Below are 19,638 nucleotides of genomic sequence, written 5' to 3'. Positions count from 1 at the left end.
TAATAAAAACCAACCCAACGTCAGAAATATGCTTGCTGCCAGACATCAGTCTTCAGCTCATATTATAAGAATTTCCAGTAAGTCTTAAATACACATTAACATGAGAAATAGCTTACTGTTTAAGATCAAAAAAGTTGAGAAATCCTTCACTGCTTCTCAAAAATTGTTTGAGGGTTCTTTCTAATGAAATGTATTTCCCTTTTTCATAAAGCACATTTATAATGGTTTCAAACACTTCAACAGTGTTTCTCCCCAAAACTTACTAAGACTTAGTTTATTATCATCCAATTTATATATTTTATAACTTTACTTGAGAGGTCTGAGATATTAAAATTTTTCACCAATATCTATCTTGAACCCATATCAACTGTCTAGAACTTTTACGAGAATTGTAAGCTTTGTTCAAGACTCCAAAGAACTTTTACTGCCATTTTGTAAATGGTAATAACGTAGGTATTGCCATTGATCTATGTCTAAAGACAGAAAAACATTATTTCTTAACTGAAATAAGGAGAGTGTGATATAAATGTTGCAAAGATTTTTAACTCAAAAGCTTCCTGGATGGGAGATAAAATATTTCTGAGAAGTGAAATATAATCATTATGTAGTTTTTATCAGGACAATGCTTCAATCATATATATCACATATATGTGGATGGATAGATTTTTTATATATAAATGCTTCTTGTATATTTTTCTTTCATCAGAAAACATTTCACTATACTAACTTCTTGGTTTCCATTGATATAGGTTTCTTCATGTTTGCAGTAAATTAATTTAGTGGATAGCCTGAGTGTTTATCTAACCATCCATCCATCCATCCATTCATCCATCCATCTATCTATGGAATATAAGATGTTCTTTTGATGTGAAACAGCTCACATTCTACTCATGTTCTACAAAATATGAGCTGATCACAAATAACTCAATGCATTCTATAATTAAGTAGTACATTATTAGTAGAGCCTAGAACCAACGATGGGGAAGTTGAATAGTGGTTGAGATGGGTTAGGGGAAGATTCCTGCTAGACAAGGTTCTATGAGGGTTTCAGAGTATAAGACAAGGAGAGGGAAGGTGGAAGTTCAATTCAATCAAGGAGACCAATATGAGTGGAAAGGAGGTAAGGAGAAGGAAGAAGGGGGCGTGGTAGTCATTTACTGAAGGTTTATTAGATTCCAGACACTGTATAAATGTTTATGAAATAAGTATCATTTATTCATCACAGAAAGCCTTTGAAATGACGATTATTATCTCTACTTACAACAGGAGGACAAGTCTTTGTGAAGGTAAGAAAACTGATCTAGGCCAGTCTACATGTCAGAATTCGGACTAAATCTTCTTAGCTCTAGGGTGGGCCTTTCTCCAGCAGTTTACTGTATCTGTTTGTAGAGAAGAGACTGGCTAGCTTGTGTTTAGCAAGCCATTCAAATGAATGGCTAGAGGGGCCTGATCGAGTGGGCTGATTAATCTTGATTGTAGGATGGTAGAAACAGTCACTGTTGATTTTCGAGGTGGGAACTCACATGGTATAAACAGTGTTCAGGAAAGATTAGTTAGTCAGCGATCACGTGAATGAAAGTACGTTACTCTATACGGAATATGAAGACTCTGGATGGTGCAAATCCTTATTTGTTAAGAGAAAGGGTGGAAGTTCTATTCTACCTAGAGGTATCTTGCAAGAAAATCCTGGTGATCTACTTTCGAAAAAACCAGCCATTAAAAACCAAAGTTCTACTAGACTCACATGGGGTCACATGAATTGAAATCCACTTGACGGGAAATTGGCCAGCTGGTAGATGTGGATTGTCGTGAGGCCATTTTGCAAAGCTCCATGGTGAGAAAGGTGGAGGCCTGGGCCAGAATAAAGGTATGAGTGTGGATACAAAGATATGAAAGTAACAAAAAATGTAAAAGTTAAAACTGAGAGAACTTAAGAGACAGAGTGAATCTGACGGAAGAACAAGATGCATTTTAATTACTGTGAGAATTATGGTGCCATTGACGATAAGAGAAAGCTGGGAGGTCAGGGAGCGTGAGATTAAGATCAGTCAAGTGTTGCCAGTGCAGCCAGTAATGTGCCATACGTCCAGTAGCAGCAAAGGCCATCTTGATGTGCTTCTTTTCAAGGAGAGGAACTAATTTTTCACAACAAAGTTTTACAAACATTCCCATTTTATTACTTAGATGATTTCAGTAAGAAGTCTAAGACTGGACTTATATAAAACTAATCCTAAATCCTCTTCTGAATGTTATCTACGAGAGTCCAAGGATAAGAGAAATATTAAGTATGGAGTTTATTGTTTCATGTAAACTAAGTATTGTTTGCATGTTTATTGGTTTTAAGCAATCCTTCAATCCTAAGTGCTAACTTAATAACTTTTCAGTATACATTCCTTAAATAGCTAGTTCTGTAATACTATGCATAGCATTACTGTGAGGATTGCAGTAAGAGAGTACATAAGCAAGGGCACTGTTTCCAATAAGAAGGTTTACAGCAAATGTATAGGTCTGTGGTGGAGAACAGATACACTATGTACAAAATCTAGTCTGATCCCTGCTGCATCCAATCACTGTTTGTCTTTGGACTAGACTTTGAAATTCCTGGCTCCTCAGCTTTATAAAAGGGGCAAGAGAGTCCATATACTTTGTGAGTTTCCAGTTTTGAGTTAGTTCTGTAAAAGGCACCACTAAAATGTATAACATTATTTTGTGCTTTTGCAGTCCAATTTTAGTCCAAGTTAGTTCAGTGCAAATAGTATTACTTACTCATATTTGAAAAGGTGGGGTGCGGGGAGGGAGGGGAAAAATGAGCTGACACCAAGGGCTCAAGTGGAAAGTGGGTGTTGTGAGAATGATGAAGTCAACATATGTACTAATGTGCTGGACACAAATGACATATGTACGGATCGTGATGAGTTGTATGAGCCCCTAATAAAATGATTATTTAATTAAAAAAAGAATAATAATATGGAAATTGAAAGTGTGACCTAATGATTCCTAGCAAAGATTTCCATACATTACATTTGATGTTTCAAATGCTTTAAGCTCCATAAGTATTTATACTCAGAAATAAATAAGTAAAGAGATTTAGGCAACAACAATTTACTTCTTAATGATACACATAACACAAATGACAGTATTACATTGCGTCTTAGGGACCTGAAGTCAACATCGCAAAATTAAATCAGTGAATACTGGAGTTATGAGACTGCTAAATTATTTGTGGGTTCCCACAAAATTTTTGTGTGTCTTTATTTCTGTGTGTGTGTGTGTAAATTTGAATAAATGAATGGAATAGTGGAATGGAATAATACCAACAATTGGACTTTTTGCTACAGGTAAAAATAAGATTTTAGAGTTGGAACAAATGAAAAGATATATGATATCTCCCAATTTTAAAACTATGAAACTATTTGACAAGTGATATTTTCAGAACCATTATGAATAACCCTATTTACAAAAAAAAAAGGATGACTTCAGTAAAGTGGATCCATTTCTTGAGAGACACAATCTGCCAAAAATCACAAAGGAAATATATAATCTGAAAAATCTGTATCTATTAAAGGAATAAAATGAATAATTCTCTTTCAAAACAGAAAGCATCTGGCCCAAATTGTTTCACTGGTAAATTCTCCCAAATAATTAGAATTAACATTAACCTTTCTCAAGCTTCCTCAAAGACAGAACAGGAAGAAACACTTTCCAAATAATTCTACGAGTCCAGGTTTATTTTAATACTGAAACCAAACTAAGATAGTGCTAGGAAGGAAAATACAAGCCAATAGCCTTCATAAATCTAGATGCAAACTGGAGACACAAAACCCACTGGTAAGATAATTGGACAGCCCCTCAGGGAGGGGCCACATGGAAGAGATGATATATCCAGGGTGCAGTATAGCACTGATGAAATACATAAATATCCTCTAGTTCTTTAATATTTCCTCCCCTTACTGTTAAGTACTTAGTTTCACCTCATTAATCTTGTGACACCTGTGTATGTTCATTTGAACAATTAAGGTTTTTGGATTCATGAAATCCAAGATAGATAAACCCTACAGAAATAGTAATGGGAGTAATGACTCTCTGAGGGTAGGGTAGGGGATGGGGGAAGGAGAATCAATAGCAATGATATCTGTATAACCCTACTTGAGGGGAACAAATAACAGAACTGTAGGTGAATGGATACATTGGATGGTGTAAAATATGGCAAAATAATAATAATATATAACATAAGGGCTCCTGGGGGTAGGGGATAATGGGGAGCTGATAATAAAGAGCTCAAGAAGAAGAAGGTGTTTTGAAAATGATGGTGGCAGCAACTGTATAATTATGCTTAATCTAATTGATTTCTGGATTGCTATAATATCTTTAAGAACGCCAAAAAGTGATTTAAAAAAAAAGAATGATCTATCATAACCAATTGGGAATAATTCAAGATACGCAAAGCTAGTTCAACATTTTCAAATCAATTAGTGTATTCATCATATCAACAGAAGAAAATTACAGGATGATATCAATAATAATAATAATAAAATCCAAGTGACTGCCATTGAGTTGATTCCAAATCATAGTGACCCTATAGGATAGTTTAGAACTGCCTCTGTGGGTTCCTGAAACTGTAACTCTTTACAAGAGTAGAAACCATGGTCTTTCTCCCCTAGAGTAGCCAGGGGTTGCAAACAGCTGAGTCTTGTCAGCCCAATGCATAATCATTACAGCACTAGGGCTCCTGATGGTATCAATAGATGCTATAAAACATTGACAAAATCTGTCCCTGTTTGGGAGAAAGACTGGGTTTTCTATTCCCATACAGTATTAGTCTCGGAAACCCACAGGATCAGGTCTATCCTGACTTATAGGGTGGTTATGAGCGACCATTGACTCAGTGGAAGTGAGTTTGTTTTTTTAATCACCAGTCCATAATAAAAAAACACCCTCAGCAAATAGAAATTCCATAAGCTAAACATAAACTCACTATATGACCCAGCAGCTGTACTGCTAAATATTTATCCAAATGAGTGAAAAAGTTGTTCACATGAGTATTTACGGCAGCTTTGTTCATAATTGCCCAAATTGGAAGCAGTTAAGACGTCCTTCAGTAGGTGAATGGATAAATACTATGTGATATCCATACATTGGATGCCACACATCATTCATCAAAACAGAAACAAAAAAGAAAAGAGCTATCAAGATACAACAAGGCATGGAGGGTACTTAAATGCATATTACTACAGAAAGAAGCTAGCCTGAAAAGAAGGCTACTTACTACATGATTCCAACTATATGATATTCTGAAGAAAGCATAATTAAAGGGGCAGCAAAAAGATCAGTGGCTGTCAGAGGTTAAGGGAGAAGGAGGGAGGGAAGACTCGGTAGAGTACAGAGCACTTGGGGGCACAAATGCCTCTACCTTTAGCCCCCAATTCACAGCCTATTACACTGGCAGTCAGGGTCTGCTTCGGAGCATTGGCTGCTAGGATAGTCTAGGAAATTTCTTCTTGGATCAGACATGAAACTAAACTAAGGGGAAGAAAAAAATGAGAGGAGGTGAAGGGAAGTTGTCTCCCCTACCAAAAAAAAAAAGCATGTATTCCTATAAATTGGAGCATCTTGAGATTGCTCTTTGTCGTCAAAACTTCATATTACTTTGAGTTCAAGTTCTTTTTCTTCATACCTAAGATTTATTGAAATTATATTGTTGGAGTAGGACTAAGAAAGCTGAATATTATTTCAGGTTTTCCAGCCTTAAGGAAAAACAGTGCCTTTAGGTTTTCCATTCAACTAGGAAAATTATAGCTTCATATTTGCAGCACTAAAGCGAATGCAGCGTCAGCACCTCCATCAAGCCTTGTTGCTCAGCAGTTTATAATTCAAGCAGAAATGTGCACCCCAAACCCAACGCTTGGCCTACAGGATCTCAAAGAACATGGCAGGGAAAAAAAATCTTTTTGGCTGATGCTGAGTTATAAAAGCAAAAGAGAGGGTGCTTTCACAGAGTGCTTTGAAAAGCACCTTTGAGAACTTGAGACGCTCATGGGGGACCACTGAGTGGACATCCTTCACTCCTGAAGTTCCAGAAAGGACCCCAGAGTCCATGATGGCATGTCAGCGTCAGGAGCCCGAAAACTTACTTCCATGAAAGTCTTCATCAGGACTAATTTCACTGGCAGGCAGAATTACTGGTCACAGAGAAACTACAATTGCAGTAGAAAATAAGGACCGATAGGGAGGAATTTCTCATGAGGGCGATACAACATTTTGATTTAGTTCTTTTCCATATGTTGGAAACAAACCTGTCCGTCACTGAAGACTCCAAAGTCCGCTTCACTTTACTTTCCCTCGTTTTCAGCCACACAGACTAGAATGTCGACCTGAGGGGTAGGGCTCTTTCTCAGGGAGCCATTTTAATTAAATTATTTTATTTACTTATATACTTATTTTCCCGTTAAGCCCTCCCCCTTTGCCCCCCATCTCTCCACTCCCTTTTGCAATGCAACCCTCCTTTAGATTCCTTTTTACTTTAATTACTAACTCTCTAGGGCCCCCCACCCCTCCCCAACACACGCACAGAAAAACACAATACTTTCTTCCAGTGTTTAAAATAGACACTGGCAGACGGCACGTTCCTAGATCCACCTTCAGGGTAGGACTGGATTTCCATTTGCAGGTGCCAAGAGCTGTTGGCTTCCCAACTAACTAGAGGTGGGTGGATGTGTTGGTGGGGTGAGAAGTTGGAAACAAATCCTGGCAATTTTTTTTTAAGTTCTAGCAATTTGAGGTCACGTGCAGGTTGAGTTGGAGACCACCCGGTGCCCTTGTGGTATCTTTTGGATGGTCTGGCAGATACCCTCTGCTTGATGCGGTCTCCCGCACCTTCAAAGACTGAAGAATCCTGGGACAGAGGACTGGGGCCTTGTCTCAGAAAGATCTCCCCTTCTACCTGCAGAACAGGGATGACGGCTTTGAAAGGGGCCTTGAGGTGTCCGAGGGTCGCCGCCGCTGTTTCCCAAAACGTACCGCCCACAACTCGGAAATCGCGCCCATTCCCGCCCTTCCCTCCCAGGCTCACTCCATTGTCAAGCGTCGCTGGTGGATGGGACCCTGGGTGACCAGGGTCCTTGGGTGACGGCAGTTTTCGGAGGGAGAGAGAGCGGGGTGGGGCGCGGCCTGGAGGGCTCTGGCCCTGCTGGGGCTCCAGGGCTGCGCTCACCTGGTTGACGTGGGTAGCGATGAGTGAGGGTTCCCATATCTTAACGCTGTTGCTGGAAGTCCCTCCCTTTTCCTTCTTGGGTGCCATGCAAAAACCAGGGAGAGAGAGCTAGGGCCCTGCCAAAGCGTCCCCGCTGTCATAGTAACCGAAACCACGCCCAGTTCCGGGATAACTCGCGTTCCCTGCCCCCAAACCGGTTTTGTATCCCTGGGTCATCCGTTTCGGTTGCCATAGTAGCAAATGCCGCCTGGTGGGCTGGAGCGCTCGGGCTCCTGGGATGCTCGCTGAAGCCTTTCCTGCCAGGAGGCGATGGCCTCCGGCTCCGCAGCCTCTTTCTTACTCCCTTCTGTCCTCTGCGCTGCTTTCGTCGCCCTCCCTGCTCCTAGGCTTTGTCTCGAAACACGTTTCACTGCCCTCCAGTGGATTCCGACTTCTAGGGAACCCTAAGAACAGGGTGGAACCGCCCCTTGTGGGTTTCTGAGGCTCCACCTCTTTACAGGAGGAGAAAACCTCATCTGTCTGTCTCAGGGTGTCTGGTGGGTTCGAACTGGTAACTCACTACACCACCAGAAGCACAAGATAACTAGAATCCCTTACAGGGCTTCAACACATTTTCTTTATTTCTCCCCCAGGACCAATTTACCAAGAGCCTTGACTCCCCAGGAAGCAACCCAGACACAACAGGTCTAAGCAGCCCTCAATGGTCCCTTAGCCAAACTGTGCCGTGTGACTTTCAGGATCTCGTCTGGATCGCACCTCCAAGGACTTTATTAGACAAGTCCAGTCATTCTTGCACGTGGTCCTTTATCTAATTGTAGAAGGGAGCCCTGGTATCTAGTTTAATCAAACAACTCCAGTTCAAACTTTCAGTTCTCTTCCGTTTCTAAGTGGGGTCCTAAGTGGAGTCTTTCGTCCTAGTACACCCGACCCCACCCCCACCCTTGCTCTCGTTAATATCTGAAATATCGTGGTCAGGAAGATTCCCCCAAATAATGATGTAATCATAAGAAGAGTGATGACATCTATCCTGTTTCTTGAGCTCTGAATAATGCTGTGCATAGTAACTAAATCTCACAACCTGACTCCAAAACAGATGAGCCATGGCTCCAGTCTTAGGATCCAGTATCATCTGCGTCCCAGATCTGACATACTTACAGAGACACTGCTGCTGCCGTTTTTGGACCGTCCAAATAAGGAATGCCTCTTTGGAGCCCAAGCAAAGGTATTTCCCCATGACCTTAGTTTATATGAAGCATTAAAACAAAACACAATCAGAAACAAGGTTCCTGCCATCAGCTCTCAATGCTGGCTCATAGAGACCCCCTGTGGGTTTCCGAGACTGCAATGGTTGATGGTTTAGAAAGCTCAGCCTTTCTCCTGCCTTGTGGCCGGAACCCTTTCATTGTGCGCGTAGAGCAGAATACAGTGGCTGGGGAGTGATAGCCGACTCTGACTTCACTTGGGGGACCCGCTTCAGGAGGGCACCTTTTCTCCACTCTCATCCCTCCTTTGGAAATAAGGAGGGATCGGCACTTCCCGCCCCCACACTTCCACACAAATATTAAAGGACAATTATATTTTCTGGAGAAATCCTTCGCATAGTAAATCTTAAGAAATTTGGAAATTTCTTTCTTGTTGCAATCCATACAGTGTGTCTTCTGGGAGGGAAAAGATCCATCCAGCTGCGCCACGAGTCACATCTGGAAACCCTCTCTTCCTGTCATGAGAATAAGAAGACTGATGCATAGTGATGCCAGAGGGATCATGCCAGAAAGGGATTTGCCTACGGGTCTCCATGGCAACAACCTAGGCTGCAAGGGATTCGTTTAATAGAACTTTCTTCCGAATTTTGTTTTTACCCCCAAATGCTCTTAGCATTAGAAGACGAAAATTGGATTGTGCCTGGAAAATAAAGATGAACCTCTCAACAATCAATAAGCTAATATGAGTTTTGATTGTTCATCTTCCTCTAGATTTAAGACATTTGAGGCACAAAGAAAGCCCTGCCTTTTTATTAATAAAGGTAGGAAATGGTTCGTTGGCATTCTAGTTATATTTTATAAGAAATTAGTGGGAGGTTTATGCATGACATAGTACTTCACCAATTCACACTGTGCTTGAAAGTGAATGCACATTTCAAAATAAAAATATAATATGCCATCGATTCAGCCAAATAGTTTGTAGATGACTAATAAAATAGGTTACGGATAAGGAGGAGAACCAGAGGGAGAAAACTGAAATAAATAGGAAAAAGCAAAATCCTTCATTTAAAATGGCAGGGAAAGTGCCTCTATCTGTGTCTCACCAAATGCGGCCTAACCCTGGTATTGGCAGCAATGTTTGTGATACTTATTGTGGAAAGAAAAGAAAAAAAAGGCTAGCAGTTCATTTTGTTTCTTTCTTCTAACTGTGAGACTCAGAAATATTTTTTAGCCTCCCTTACCTTGGAGTTTCTGCATTCCAGCTAATGGAAACTGAGTAGAATTATCTATCATCAAGTCCAAACTATACTCTTAAAAATGACTCAAACGCATTGTTCATACTCTCCCCTTAACCTAACTAGACACTGATGCCTAGGGTGAATTGAAAGCAGTGCTTTCCTGAGGGCTCCTCTTCCCATGCTTATCCTATGGTAACCTTCCTAGTCTCTTCCTTCAGCCCTAGCCCATTAAAAAACAGTTGCTTGGTACTGTTAGGTAGATGAGAAAAGAACTTTTATCTTAAGTCACTGAAATATTTAGATTGTTATAGCCACTAGAGCTGGGGTACTCAGAGTTTGAGAATCAACTTTTTTGTTAATGTGTTTGAGAATCACCTTTTAATAAATGCAACAGTAATCAGCCTTCTTGCACAACTGGAAACAAGTTTGCTCCTTTAAGGAACCCAGAACACAATGTTGTCCACTGTGAAAGCCACAGAGATCTAACCCTGCCCATGGGGAGACTACGCAGTGTATTGCCTATCTCATCTCAAATTTTACCTTGTCTTTCTGCAAACTCGTACAATATAATCTTCACATCTTGCTTTATCAACCTCATATCTTTCTTCCTTTAAGCAAGTGGCTCGAAAAATATGAGACATACATACAATGGAATAAAGAAAAATGAAGTCCTGATAATGCTACAACATGGAGGAATCTTGGAAACATGCTGAGTGAAAGAAGTCATTGGAAATGAGGCTCAGACGGCATGATCCCACTTACATAAAGAATGTGCATTAGGCAGATATATAGAGACTAAAGTCTCTCTGGGATTACCAAGAATGGGAGGGAGAGGAAAGAGGTAATTGCTTGAAGAGCGCTGACCTTCTGTTTGAGGTGATGGGAAAAATCGGAAACGGACAGTGGTGGTGGTGGTTTAACATGATACAAGTCATTCATGTTACTGAGTTGTACATACAAAACATACTGAAATGGCAATTTTTTATCCATATTCTTACCATGATAAAAAGTGGAGAGTGGGGTGTTGCTTTCAAGTAAGATAACTAATAGTATTTATGTAACATACACTATGAATATAAATGTCCATTTTTCAGAAGACAAATCAACAAGATCCACTGCTTAGTTATCTGTGTATATACAGTATAATTTAATACACAATTTAGAAATTAAGCACTGCAAAAGCTAAAAATAGAGATTTCAGGTCGGAAGAAGACACCTCCAGTATCTCACGTTTTTTGTTTTTTTTTGTGAGGTCCTATTTGAATCATGTAAACATGATATCTCAAAATCGATTTAAATAATTTCATATAAAGGGTTTTTTCTCATTGAAGATCTTTTGCCCTGCGTTGGCTTTTTGCATTATCCTGGGGAATGTGTAACTCTAAATAATTTATGATGCAAAATAGGAAGATATTATTTAGCAACTACATTTATAGAGGGCTTCGTAGAGGAATTGGTCTGTTTAATTTCAGGAAATAGGTGTGAATGACAATGTTCATTGTTTTCAGAAGAGAAAGCCACTCAGCTAAAGGGGCCCTTGCCAAGAACACAAAGGAAAAAAAAACCAACAACAGCATTACCATCTGTCAGACATTTATGATTTTTGTATAATAAATTGTTTCCCCTACTAAATATAAGTTGAAACTTTATAAGCATATACTTCATAAGTTTTCCCATATGTCAGTGGCTAAAACAAAATGATACTTTTTGGAGAATTTTCTTTCACATTGGTAGTGTTTGATTTGTTTTTCCAGTAAGATTTTACATTTAATGTTGCTTACCTCAACAAGGATATTCTACATCTTGATGTCTTGTTTCTCTAGGATCCAATGAGTACAAAGTAGATCATTGCTATTGTTAATTGGGAGCTCTTTAATGATATTATAACAATCCATAATTCAATTAGACCAAGCATAATGGTTCCGTTTTTGCCACCATCCATTTCAACACATTTTCTTTTTGAACTCCTTGCTATCAACTCCCTTTATTCCCTCCCCTGTCCTCTCCCAGGAACCCTTATTGTTATATTATATATTATTATTACTTCAGGTTTTATACTTTGATCTTAAGGTATTCAGGGTAACACTTGTTCAAGTGTGAAGTCTAATGCACTATTTACATTATTTCTCATGCCTGAAAGGGCCTCGCCACCTATTGATAATCCAGTATTTCCACTATGATCAGATTGCATCAGCAACTATGGGCTAATTCACTTCTGGGTCAAGATTCCAAGTGTTCAAAATTCGTTTCTTTGCAGCAGCCTGGAAAAGGCTTCACAGATGTCCACTGATTTCGTCAGATGACATCCTATGTCCAAGAACGCCTTGCACTCTGTGTTTGTGTTCTTCAGCTCCACGATCTTTGTGTTTATCGCCTTCACAATAGAATGCTGTTAGACACTGTCCTGGGGTTTTTATTGTGTGTGAGGCAGAGGGCTAGACATCTTTCAGTTACAGGATCCAAAACATATGGAGAATATTACACCTGCATTCTCTGGTCAGCTTTAGCTTCCTTTTCAGTCTTGAATGCAATTTAAAGTGTTGACTTTAATCTTTAAAGCCCTTCATTGTTTGCAAGCCAGTTACTCCAGCGATCACATCTCTCCCTATGCATCACCATGGCAATTAAAATCAGCTGGACTGCTTGCCGTTCATAATCCCAGGCGAGTTGTGGGAAGCCTGGGAGTAGATCACTTTCCAAAGAACTTTCCTAAGAACCCTCCACTTTTGTCAACGATAACAGTAATATTCTCTTTGTACGGTCTTGCAGGTCTTCTCACACGTCTGTGGGTCTCTGGAGCCATAATTAAGGACCGTTGACTTAATTTCTATGTTACCGGTGTCCACAGAGTTTATAACACCAAATCTAGTTTTATGAATCAGAAAAAGAATTGTTGTAGTTATTAAAAATAGGCAAAGCTCAGATTCATCTGTTTCATATTTATTAGTGTGGGAGTTTTTACTCTGCTGCCTTCTCAAGTTTTTCCTTGGATCTAATTTTAAATGTCTTCAGTGAAGGGATTTGCCCCAAATCCTTTGGGGACAATTTCAAAATCCGTAACTCATGGTCAGTCAGATCACTAAACGCTTAGCTAAATGTTTGATTTCTTAATGTTATATCAGATGCTGTGACTTAGGGATTTGCACGATGTTAAAGAATAACTTTCGTTTTACTGTATACAGGTTCAAAAGCTATCCTTGAGGTGAACCTACTGCGATCTAACAGAGTGCACCAGTTCCTGTGATGCCACACCGTGGCACAGTCTGCTGGAGAGAAAAGACGATCGGGAACAGAGCCAGGAGGAACTGGTAGCATTATGTGTCATGACTCACACAGCATGATGTATGTGCATCTCTGAAAATGAGTTTTTCTGAGTGAATAAAATTTTATTTCAGTGCTTGAATTGAAGTTGTTATACAGAGCTGGTGGGTTCTAGAAGCTGAAGATTCTGGAGGTGGGCCGGTGAGGAAATTGTACAGGAAGTAGGCAATTGGATATGTAATCCTAGTGCTCATAGCAAAGATAAGGGCAGGAGAAAAACACACGTGCTTAGTCTGCATTGAGTTAGCAGTTCAATCAGTGTGGATGAGTTTGCCTGGAGAAACCCTGGAGCAACAAGGGAAACCACTCAGAGCTCTGCCTCTGGGAGACTATACAGTCAATGGCTGTGAGATCAGGGACGGGCCTCTGAGCACATTGCTGGTTCAAGAGGTAGAAAACCTAGGCAAGTGCCATGTCATCCAAAATCAAAGGGCAATACTATTTCCAGAATAAGTGAGTGGCCAGAAGTACTGGATGCTGCTGAGAGATCAGATAAGAAGGTCTGAAAAATGTCTGCCAAATTCGGCACAAAATGGTCAGTAGTGACGAGCTGCTTTAAAGTCTTTGAAAAGTAGCAACTATGTTCTTTATTTCGAACAATAATTTGCATACAATAGGATGATCTTGCCACAAGATTTTGAAAAGCCCAGCGTTTGATAGAAACATTGGTAGTTTTGAGAAGGAGAGGCATTTGAATGCAGTTCCCTGGTGGATAATTTTTCCTACTCTTGTTCTTAGGTCAACAGAAATTTTTACATGTAATTTTTAAAGTTGCATTTCTCTCTCTTTTTTTTTGTAATGAAAAAAATCGCATTTCTTATAGTTTGATGTGTAGAATTATTTGATAAATCAAGCTATTGTCGCAACACCAGCTTCTGCGTAATGGTGCCAAATTGCTACAATGAAAGCATCCTCTCATTTGAAACCTTTTCTTTAGTTATCAGTGGGCACTGGCCTCAATGAAAGTGAAGTATAGAGACAGCCACACTACTGGCACCTTTTAAGTATTCAAAAAGTTTCAGAGGGGATTTCATAGAAACCTAAAGAATATTTTTAATAGTTATATATTAGGAAGAAAACTATCTTGCTAACTCTTCCTCAAATATGTTTTATGAAGTTTCCCATCTGAAAGTAGAAGATGGATTCGCTAATATGAGCAAAAGACCCTAGACCTTTCAATCATTTTTCAAATACATGTTCTCAGGAAACTTCCAAGAGTTTAACTCCAGGGCTGATATAAAGGAATATAAGAGAAAGACTTGAGGAAAAGGAAAACACACAAAGTCACGCAATAGGAAGAAAATGCAAGTAAGAAAAGAAACTCACTGAAAAAAATAATTGCAGCCAATGCACAAGTCAATCAGCAGAGCAAATATTGCTTCTGAAGGTCTTGTTAGAGACAGCTGTCTCTGCCTCACTCTATTTCGGAATGAATCTATTCAGATTTTCTACCACTTCCTTTATAGGAGCCAACCATTTCTGACTTTGCCTACTAAGAGAACTACTTCAATGGCTCTTTCTTGTATTTCAATTCTACTAGATTAAACAAACAAACAGAAAGAAACCCCTGTCTTGGTTCTGTTACACCTTGATTGGTGCCATTCTTTCTTTTTGTGCAGAGCAGTGCCTTATTTATGTTCCCACCCTTTTTTTTTTTAGGTTGGCTATAATCTCTAGGCTTCTATTTTTGGTCACAAGCAAGTTAACCAATTTGTCAATCATCCACGTCTTAAAATTTTTGATTTTCTTGCCAATGGAATGAACTTTACTTGAGCCAGCTGTCTCGATCCTTTACAGCGTGGCCACTTTCTCCACTGTCATAACCATTCCCAATTTATCCTACCGAATGAATTCCTCGTTTTATTTGAAATTGGTTTTATTAAGCTCAAGTGATTCACATCTATTCTCATAATCTCCCTACTCCCCTCACTCTGGTATAAGTTTGAAAACTTATTAAGTTATTTGCTATCATGGTTTCCATAACCACTCTCAATGTTGGCTATTTAGCTTAGTGTTTACTCCTTCCAGAATACAACAGAGGTTCACTGAAAATCAGAGAATCAAATCTTAGAGTTGACAGGCACATCCAGAGATCATTCGTATTAAGAGGACAGCTTTATTCTATGTCCAATCCCCTGTCCTACCCTTAAAGAGATTACTTAATGCCTCTCTATTTCAGTTTCCTTACCTGTGAAATGGGGACAATCATCTTTCCATCGCAGTTTTGGTGTGAAATTCAAATTATTTCATGGATATAAAATACTTATAACAGCTCATAGCATATATTATGTCCTGGATCAATGCTCATGAATATTATTTTTTAAAATAAACATTTTATTTTAGAACAGTTTTAGATTATAGGAAAGTTACCAAAATAGTCCAGTTGTTGTTGGGTGCCATCGAGTTGGTTCTGACCCACGGTGACCGTATGCACAACAGAAGGAAGCACGTCCTGGTCCTGCACCATCCTCCCCATTGAGCCCGAGCCCGTTGTTGCAGCCACTGTGTCCGTCCCTCTCCTTGAAAGCCTGCCTTCCTCTTCTCACGCTTTACTATGGGTGATGGCCTGCTCCAGGGACTGGTCTCTCCGGACAACATGTCTAAAATACGTAAGACAGAGTAAAGAATTCTCATCTTTCCTCTACCTAGTAATTCCCCTCATTGTTCACATCTTTTATCAGTATGGTACTTCTACTACAACCAATAATCCAAGAATTATATACTTTTATTAACATCATTTTTTTATCCAATTTTTTCCCCCTGATCCATGGTCCCTTCTAGGGTGCCATGTGACATTTAGCTGTCATGTGTTCTTAGGCCACCCCCTAGATGGTGACAGTTTCTCAGGTATTCCTTGTTTCTAATGGCCTTGATAGTGTTTAGGTGGTCAGATATTTTGTAGGATTCTCCCTTCATGTGAATTTTTCTGATGCTGTTCTATGATAAGGCAGAGATTACTGTGGGACCACACAGGTAAGGGTCATTCTCATCATATGTTATCAATATGACTTATCAGTGATAGTGTTAACTTTACCCACCTGACTGCAGATACTTTTCCCCTCCTCTAGTAAGGAATCCTGGTGGTGCAGTGGGTTAAGTATCGGCTGCTTAAATGAGAGTTTTTATGATTTTGACTTACCTGCCTGTATTTATTAGAATTTTTCCATTCTGTTTTCAAATTAATGATATAAATATGGTTATAATATTATTCCATCTAGCAGATGGACATTGTGCCTCCACTCAAATACTCCCTCAACGCAAGAACACTTTGTTCTATTAAACTGGCATTTCATGATGATCACCTTCCTGACACAATTGCTGAAGACAAAGCGGGTGCATAAACATATGTGGTGAAGAAAACTGATGGTGCCTGGTTATCAAGGTATATAGCGCCTGGGGTCTTAAAGCTTGAAGTTAAACAAGCAGCCATCTAGAAGGGAAGCAACAAAGCCCACATGGAAGAAGCACACCAGCCTGTGCGATACAAGGTGTCGAAGGGATCAGGTATCAGGCATCAAAGAACAAAAAATCATATCATTGTGAATGAAGGGGAGTGAGGAGTGGAGACCCAAAGCCCAACTGTAGGCAATTGGACATTTTATGGAAGGGTTGCAGGGAGGAGACAAGCCAGTCGGGGTGCAGGGTAGTAACGATGAAACATACAACTTTCCTCTAATTCCTGAATGCTTCCTTCCCCCTCCACCCCCATCATGATCCCAACTCTTCCTTACAAATCTGGCTAGACCAGAGGATGTACACTGGTACAGATAGGAACTGGAGACACAGGGAATCCAGGGCGGATGATCCCTTCAGGATTAGTGGTGAGAGTGGCGATACTGGGAGGGTGGAGGGCAGGTGAGGTGGAAAGGGGGAACCTGTTACAAGGATCTACATATAACCTCCTCCTTAGGGGACGGACAACAGAAAAGTGGTGAAGAGACGTCGGCCAGGGCAAGATATGACAGAATAATAATTTATAAATTATCAAGGGTTCATGAGGGAGGGGATCGTGGGGAGGGAGGGGAAAAATGAGGAGCTGATGCCGAGGGCTTGGGTGGAGAGCAAATGTTTTGAGAATGATGAGGGCAACAAATGTACAAATGTGCTTTACACAATTGATGTATGTATGCATTGTGATAAGAGTTGTATGAGCCTCTAATAAAATGACTAAAAAATTAAATTAAAAAGAATAATTAAATTATTCCATCATTTTTATTTCTGAAGATCTGCAATTCTGTCCTGTTTAATACAATTATTTTTTAAACCTTTCTTTTCCCCTCTAATTATTTTAGTCTCACATCATGACTTTTGGTATACAGTTTTTTATTACAGTATACTATTGTTTAGTATTTGTAATTGAGAATTTTCATTCCAATATTTTGACCTTTGTGCTAATTCAGTGCACCATACCTACTGTCAGGATATTATGTATTATAATCTATTTTCAAGTGATATATATTCTACATAAGGTAGCTGCGTTAGTCCTGGTAGACTAGAGAAACAAATTCATAGACACTCATATGGGTATAAGAGAGAGCTTTATATACAAGAGCAGTTGAATATTGAGAAAACATCTGAGCGCAGTCCAGATCAAGTCCATAAATCCGGTATTAGCCCATATGTCCAAGACCAATCTATAAAGTCCTCTTCAGTCTCACGAAACTCATGCAATGATGCCAAATGCAGGAAGATCACAGGCCAGTGGGTGCAAAGTCTTGTGGATCCAGTGGCGGTAGAAGCATCTCAATGCTGGCAGGGGTCTCCACGTGGCTCCTCCAGTTCCCAGAGCATGGGCACTATCAGCCTGCATTGTGCTATGTGTCTTATCAGTAGAGTGTGTCCAAGGGAATGAGTTGAGAGAGAGAATGGGTCTCCCGCCTCCTAGGGGGAGATATAGGAGTTCCCAGAATTCTCAGGAGAAGACCATGCCCACACAGAGGCCTCATTGGTTATATCTTGATTGACAGGCCAGACTCTACCCGTCCACTCAAAATCATTTCAAATTGACATGAGATGATGTAACTACCGCAGGAGATTTCAAAATGAAATCATTAAGCTATGGTACAGCAGGGACTCTTCTGCCTCTTTAATTAATTATCTCTACTTTTAAGCATTGAGAACTAGGAGGTGCAAGCTAGTTATTTCGCTTCAACATACACAGCCTTCTGGGTCTTTAAAACTCAGGAAAATTTCAAAAAGTGAATCTGTTTGTGGGAATTTTTCTGAGTATGCATTTTTTTTCTCTTGAACTATGTTTGCTTGCATATACTAAAAATGAACCAGTTCTGTTCTGTGATAAAAGCAATTCTATTAAACAGAGAATCTCTCATGATTATAACTATAGGACTATTCCTAGGATGAGCCAAAAGTAATATCTTTTACTTGAATACCCCCAAAGGCTTTCAAAAACTAGTATAAGCCCAAAGTGCCACAGAAGGATATTCTGAGAATAAGGATGAATAAACTATTCTAGCATGAAATAAATGTCATTGTAGTCAAAGATATTATCTGCCACATGAGAAAAATATTGAACACACATGTCGCGCATAGGAAACTCTCCAGTCAAAGGTCACACATTAGTAGACAACAAACTGAAACAAGCCACTTACTGTGGGAAGAGCATCGATATAAAATGCATATTTGAATGGAACCACACCCTGGATTTCAGCTTTTCTGCTGGTGTTTCGGGTCCTACACCACCCTTGGGAAAAGAAAAATGCACTAAGGAGGAGTTTGGTGCGTGGAAACAGATGGAGTGGGATGCAGGCAGTAGCCTGACTTTGCAAGCTGTATTCTTGAGCATTTTGAAGTGGGAGATTGTAGAAAAGAAAGGTATAAAGAACAGGAGGAGGAAGGTCTTAGGGCTTACTTGAGGTGTATGGGGAGGAACGATCATCAGAGGAGAGAATCATTGTGGCAACCAGATGAAGAAACCTCTGGGAAGCTTTTTACATTTTCTTTGGTTCAAAAAGGAGATCATAATTTTCTCATAATTCATAACTTTTTTCTACTTGTTTTTCATTTCTCTGGAATTTATATCCAGTGACTCTGTGGGATAATGGGAAAGCTCTAGTCTCAGCTTCCTTAAATTAGAAATACATGACTTCTCAATGAGCTGCCTTTTCAATGCCCATTGAAATACTAATACTGATGCACACTTATTCAGAAAATGTATTTATCTATTGCCAATGCCTTCTACCTGAAACTATTGACCATGTACGACTTCCTGAAAGGATTGGATGACAACCAATTCTTTGTGGTACAATGACTGTGTAGCCTTTCCATTATCTTTTGATGAGTTAATATTTTGCCCATAGAATCCTTCAGTAATCGAGGCTTGCATTTTTCTTCAGGCTTTCAGCTTGAGAAATGCTGAGCATGTTCTTCCTGCTGGTTTTGTGACCGCAGGCTTTCAAACAGAGCGCTACAATCCTTTATCTTCTCAAGCCATCCCTTGAAATCTTCTGCTCAACTTTTTACTTTTTCATTTCTTCTTTTTGTTTTAGCAACCTTAGTATGTTAGGACCCAAGGACACACGAAACACTTATAGAAAAATGAAGTGGGTAGAGTTGGCTATAATGAATAATGTGTTCTTAAACGAGGCAAGATTTAATCTAATAAATATTTTGAGAGAAGAAGGGGCAATTTTGTGTGTGTAGGGGAAAG

The 19,638-nt window shown here is 39.6% G+C and overlaps 1 protein-coding gene across 1 annotated transcript in view; it reads right to left on the bottom strand.

The window, feature by feature from the left end:
* The window catches only part of SPAG17 (sperm associated antigen 17), a 274,115-nt gene extending 266,818 nt beyond the window's left edge, over positions 1-7,297 (bottom strand). Inside the window, exon 1 of the mRNA XM_045283716.1 lies at positions 7,211-7,297. Coding sequence (XP_045139651.1) covers positions 7,211-7,297 — 87 coding nt within the window. The remainder of the gene's footprint in view (positions 1-7,210) is intronic.
* Between the last annotated feature and the right edge of the window lie 12,341 nt (positions 7,298-19,638).

This window comes from Echinops telfairi, unplaced genomic scaffold, assembly GCF_000313985.2.
Source record: "Echinops telfairi isolate 266 unplaced genomic scaffold, ASM31398v2 ScPeMD7_7466;HRSCAF=8504, whole genome shotgun sequence".
In the NCBI taxonomy this organism is placed as follows: domain Eukaryota; kingdom Metazoa; phylum Chordata; class Mammalia; order Afrosoricida; family Tenrecidae; genus Echinops; species Echinops telfairi.
This window is presented reverse-complemented; position numbering and strand designations above follow the sequence as displayed.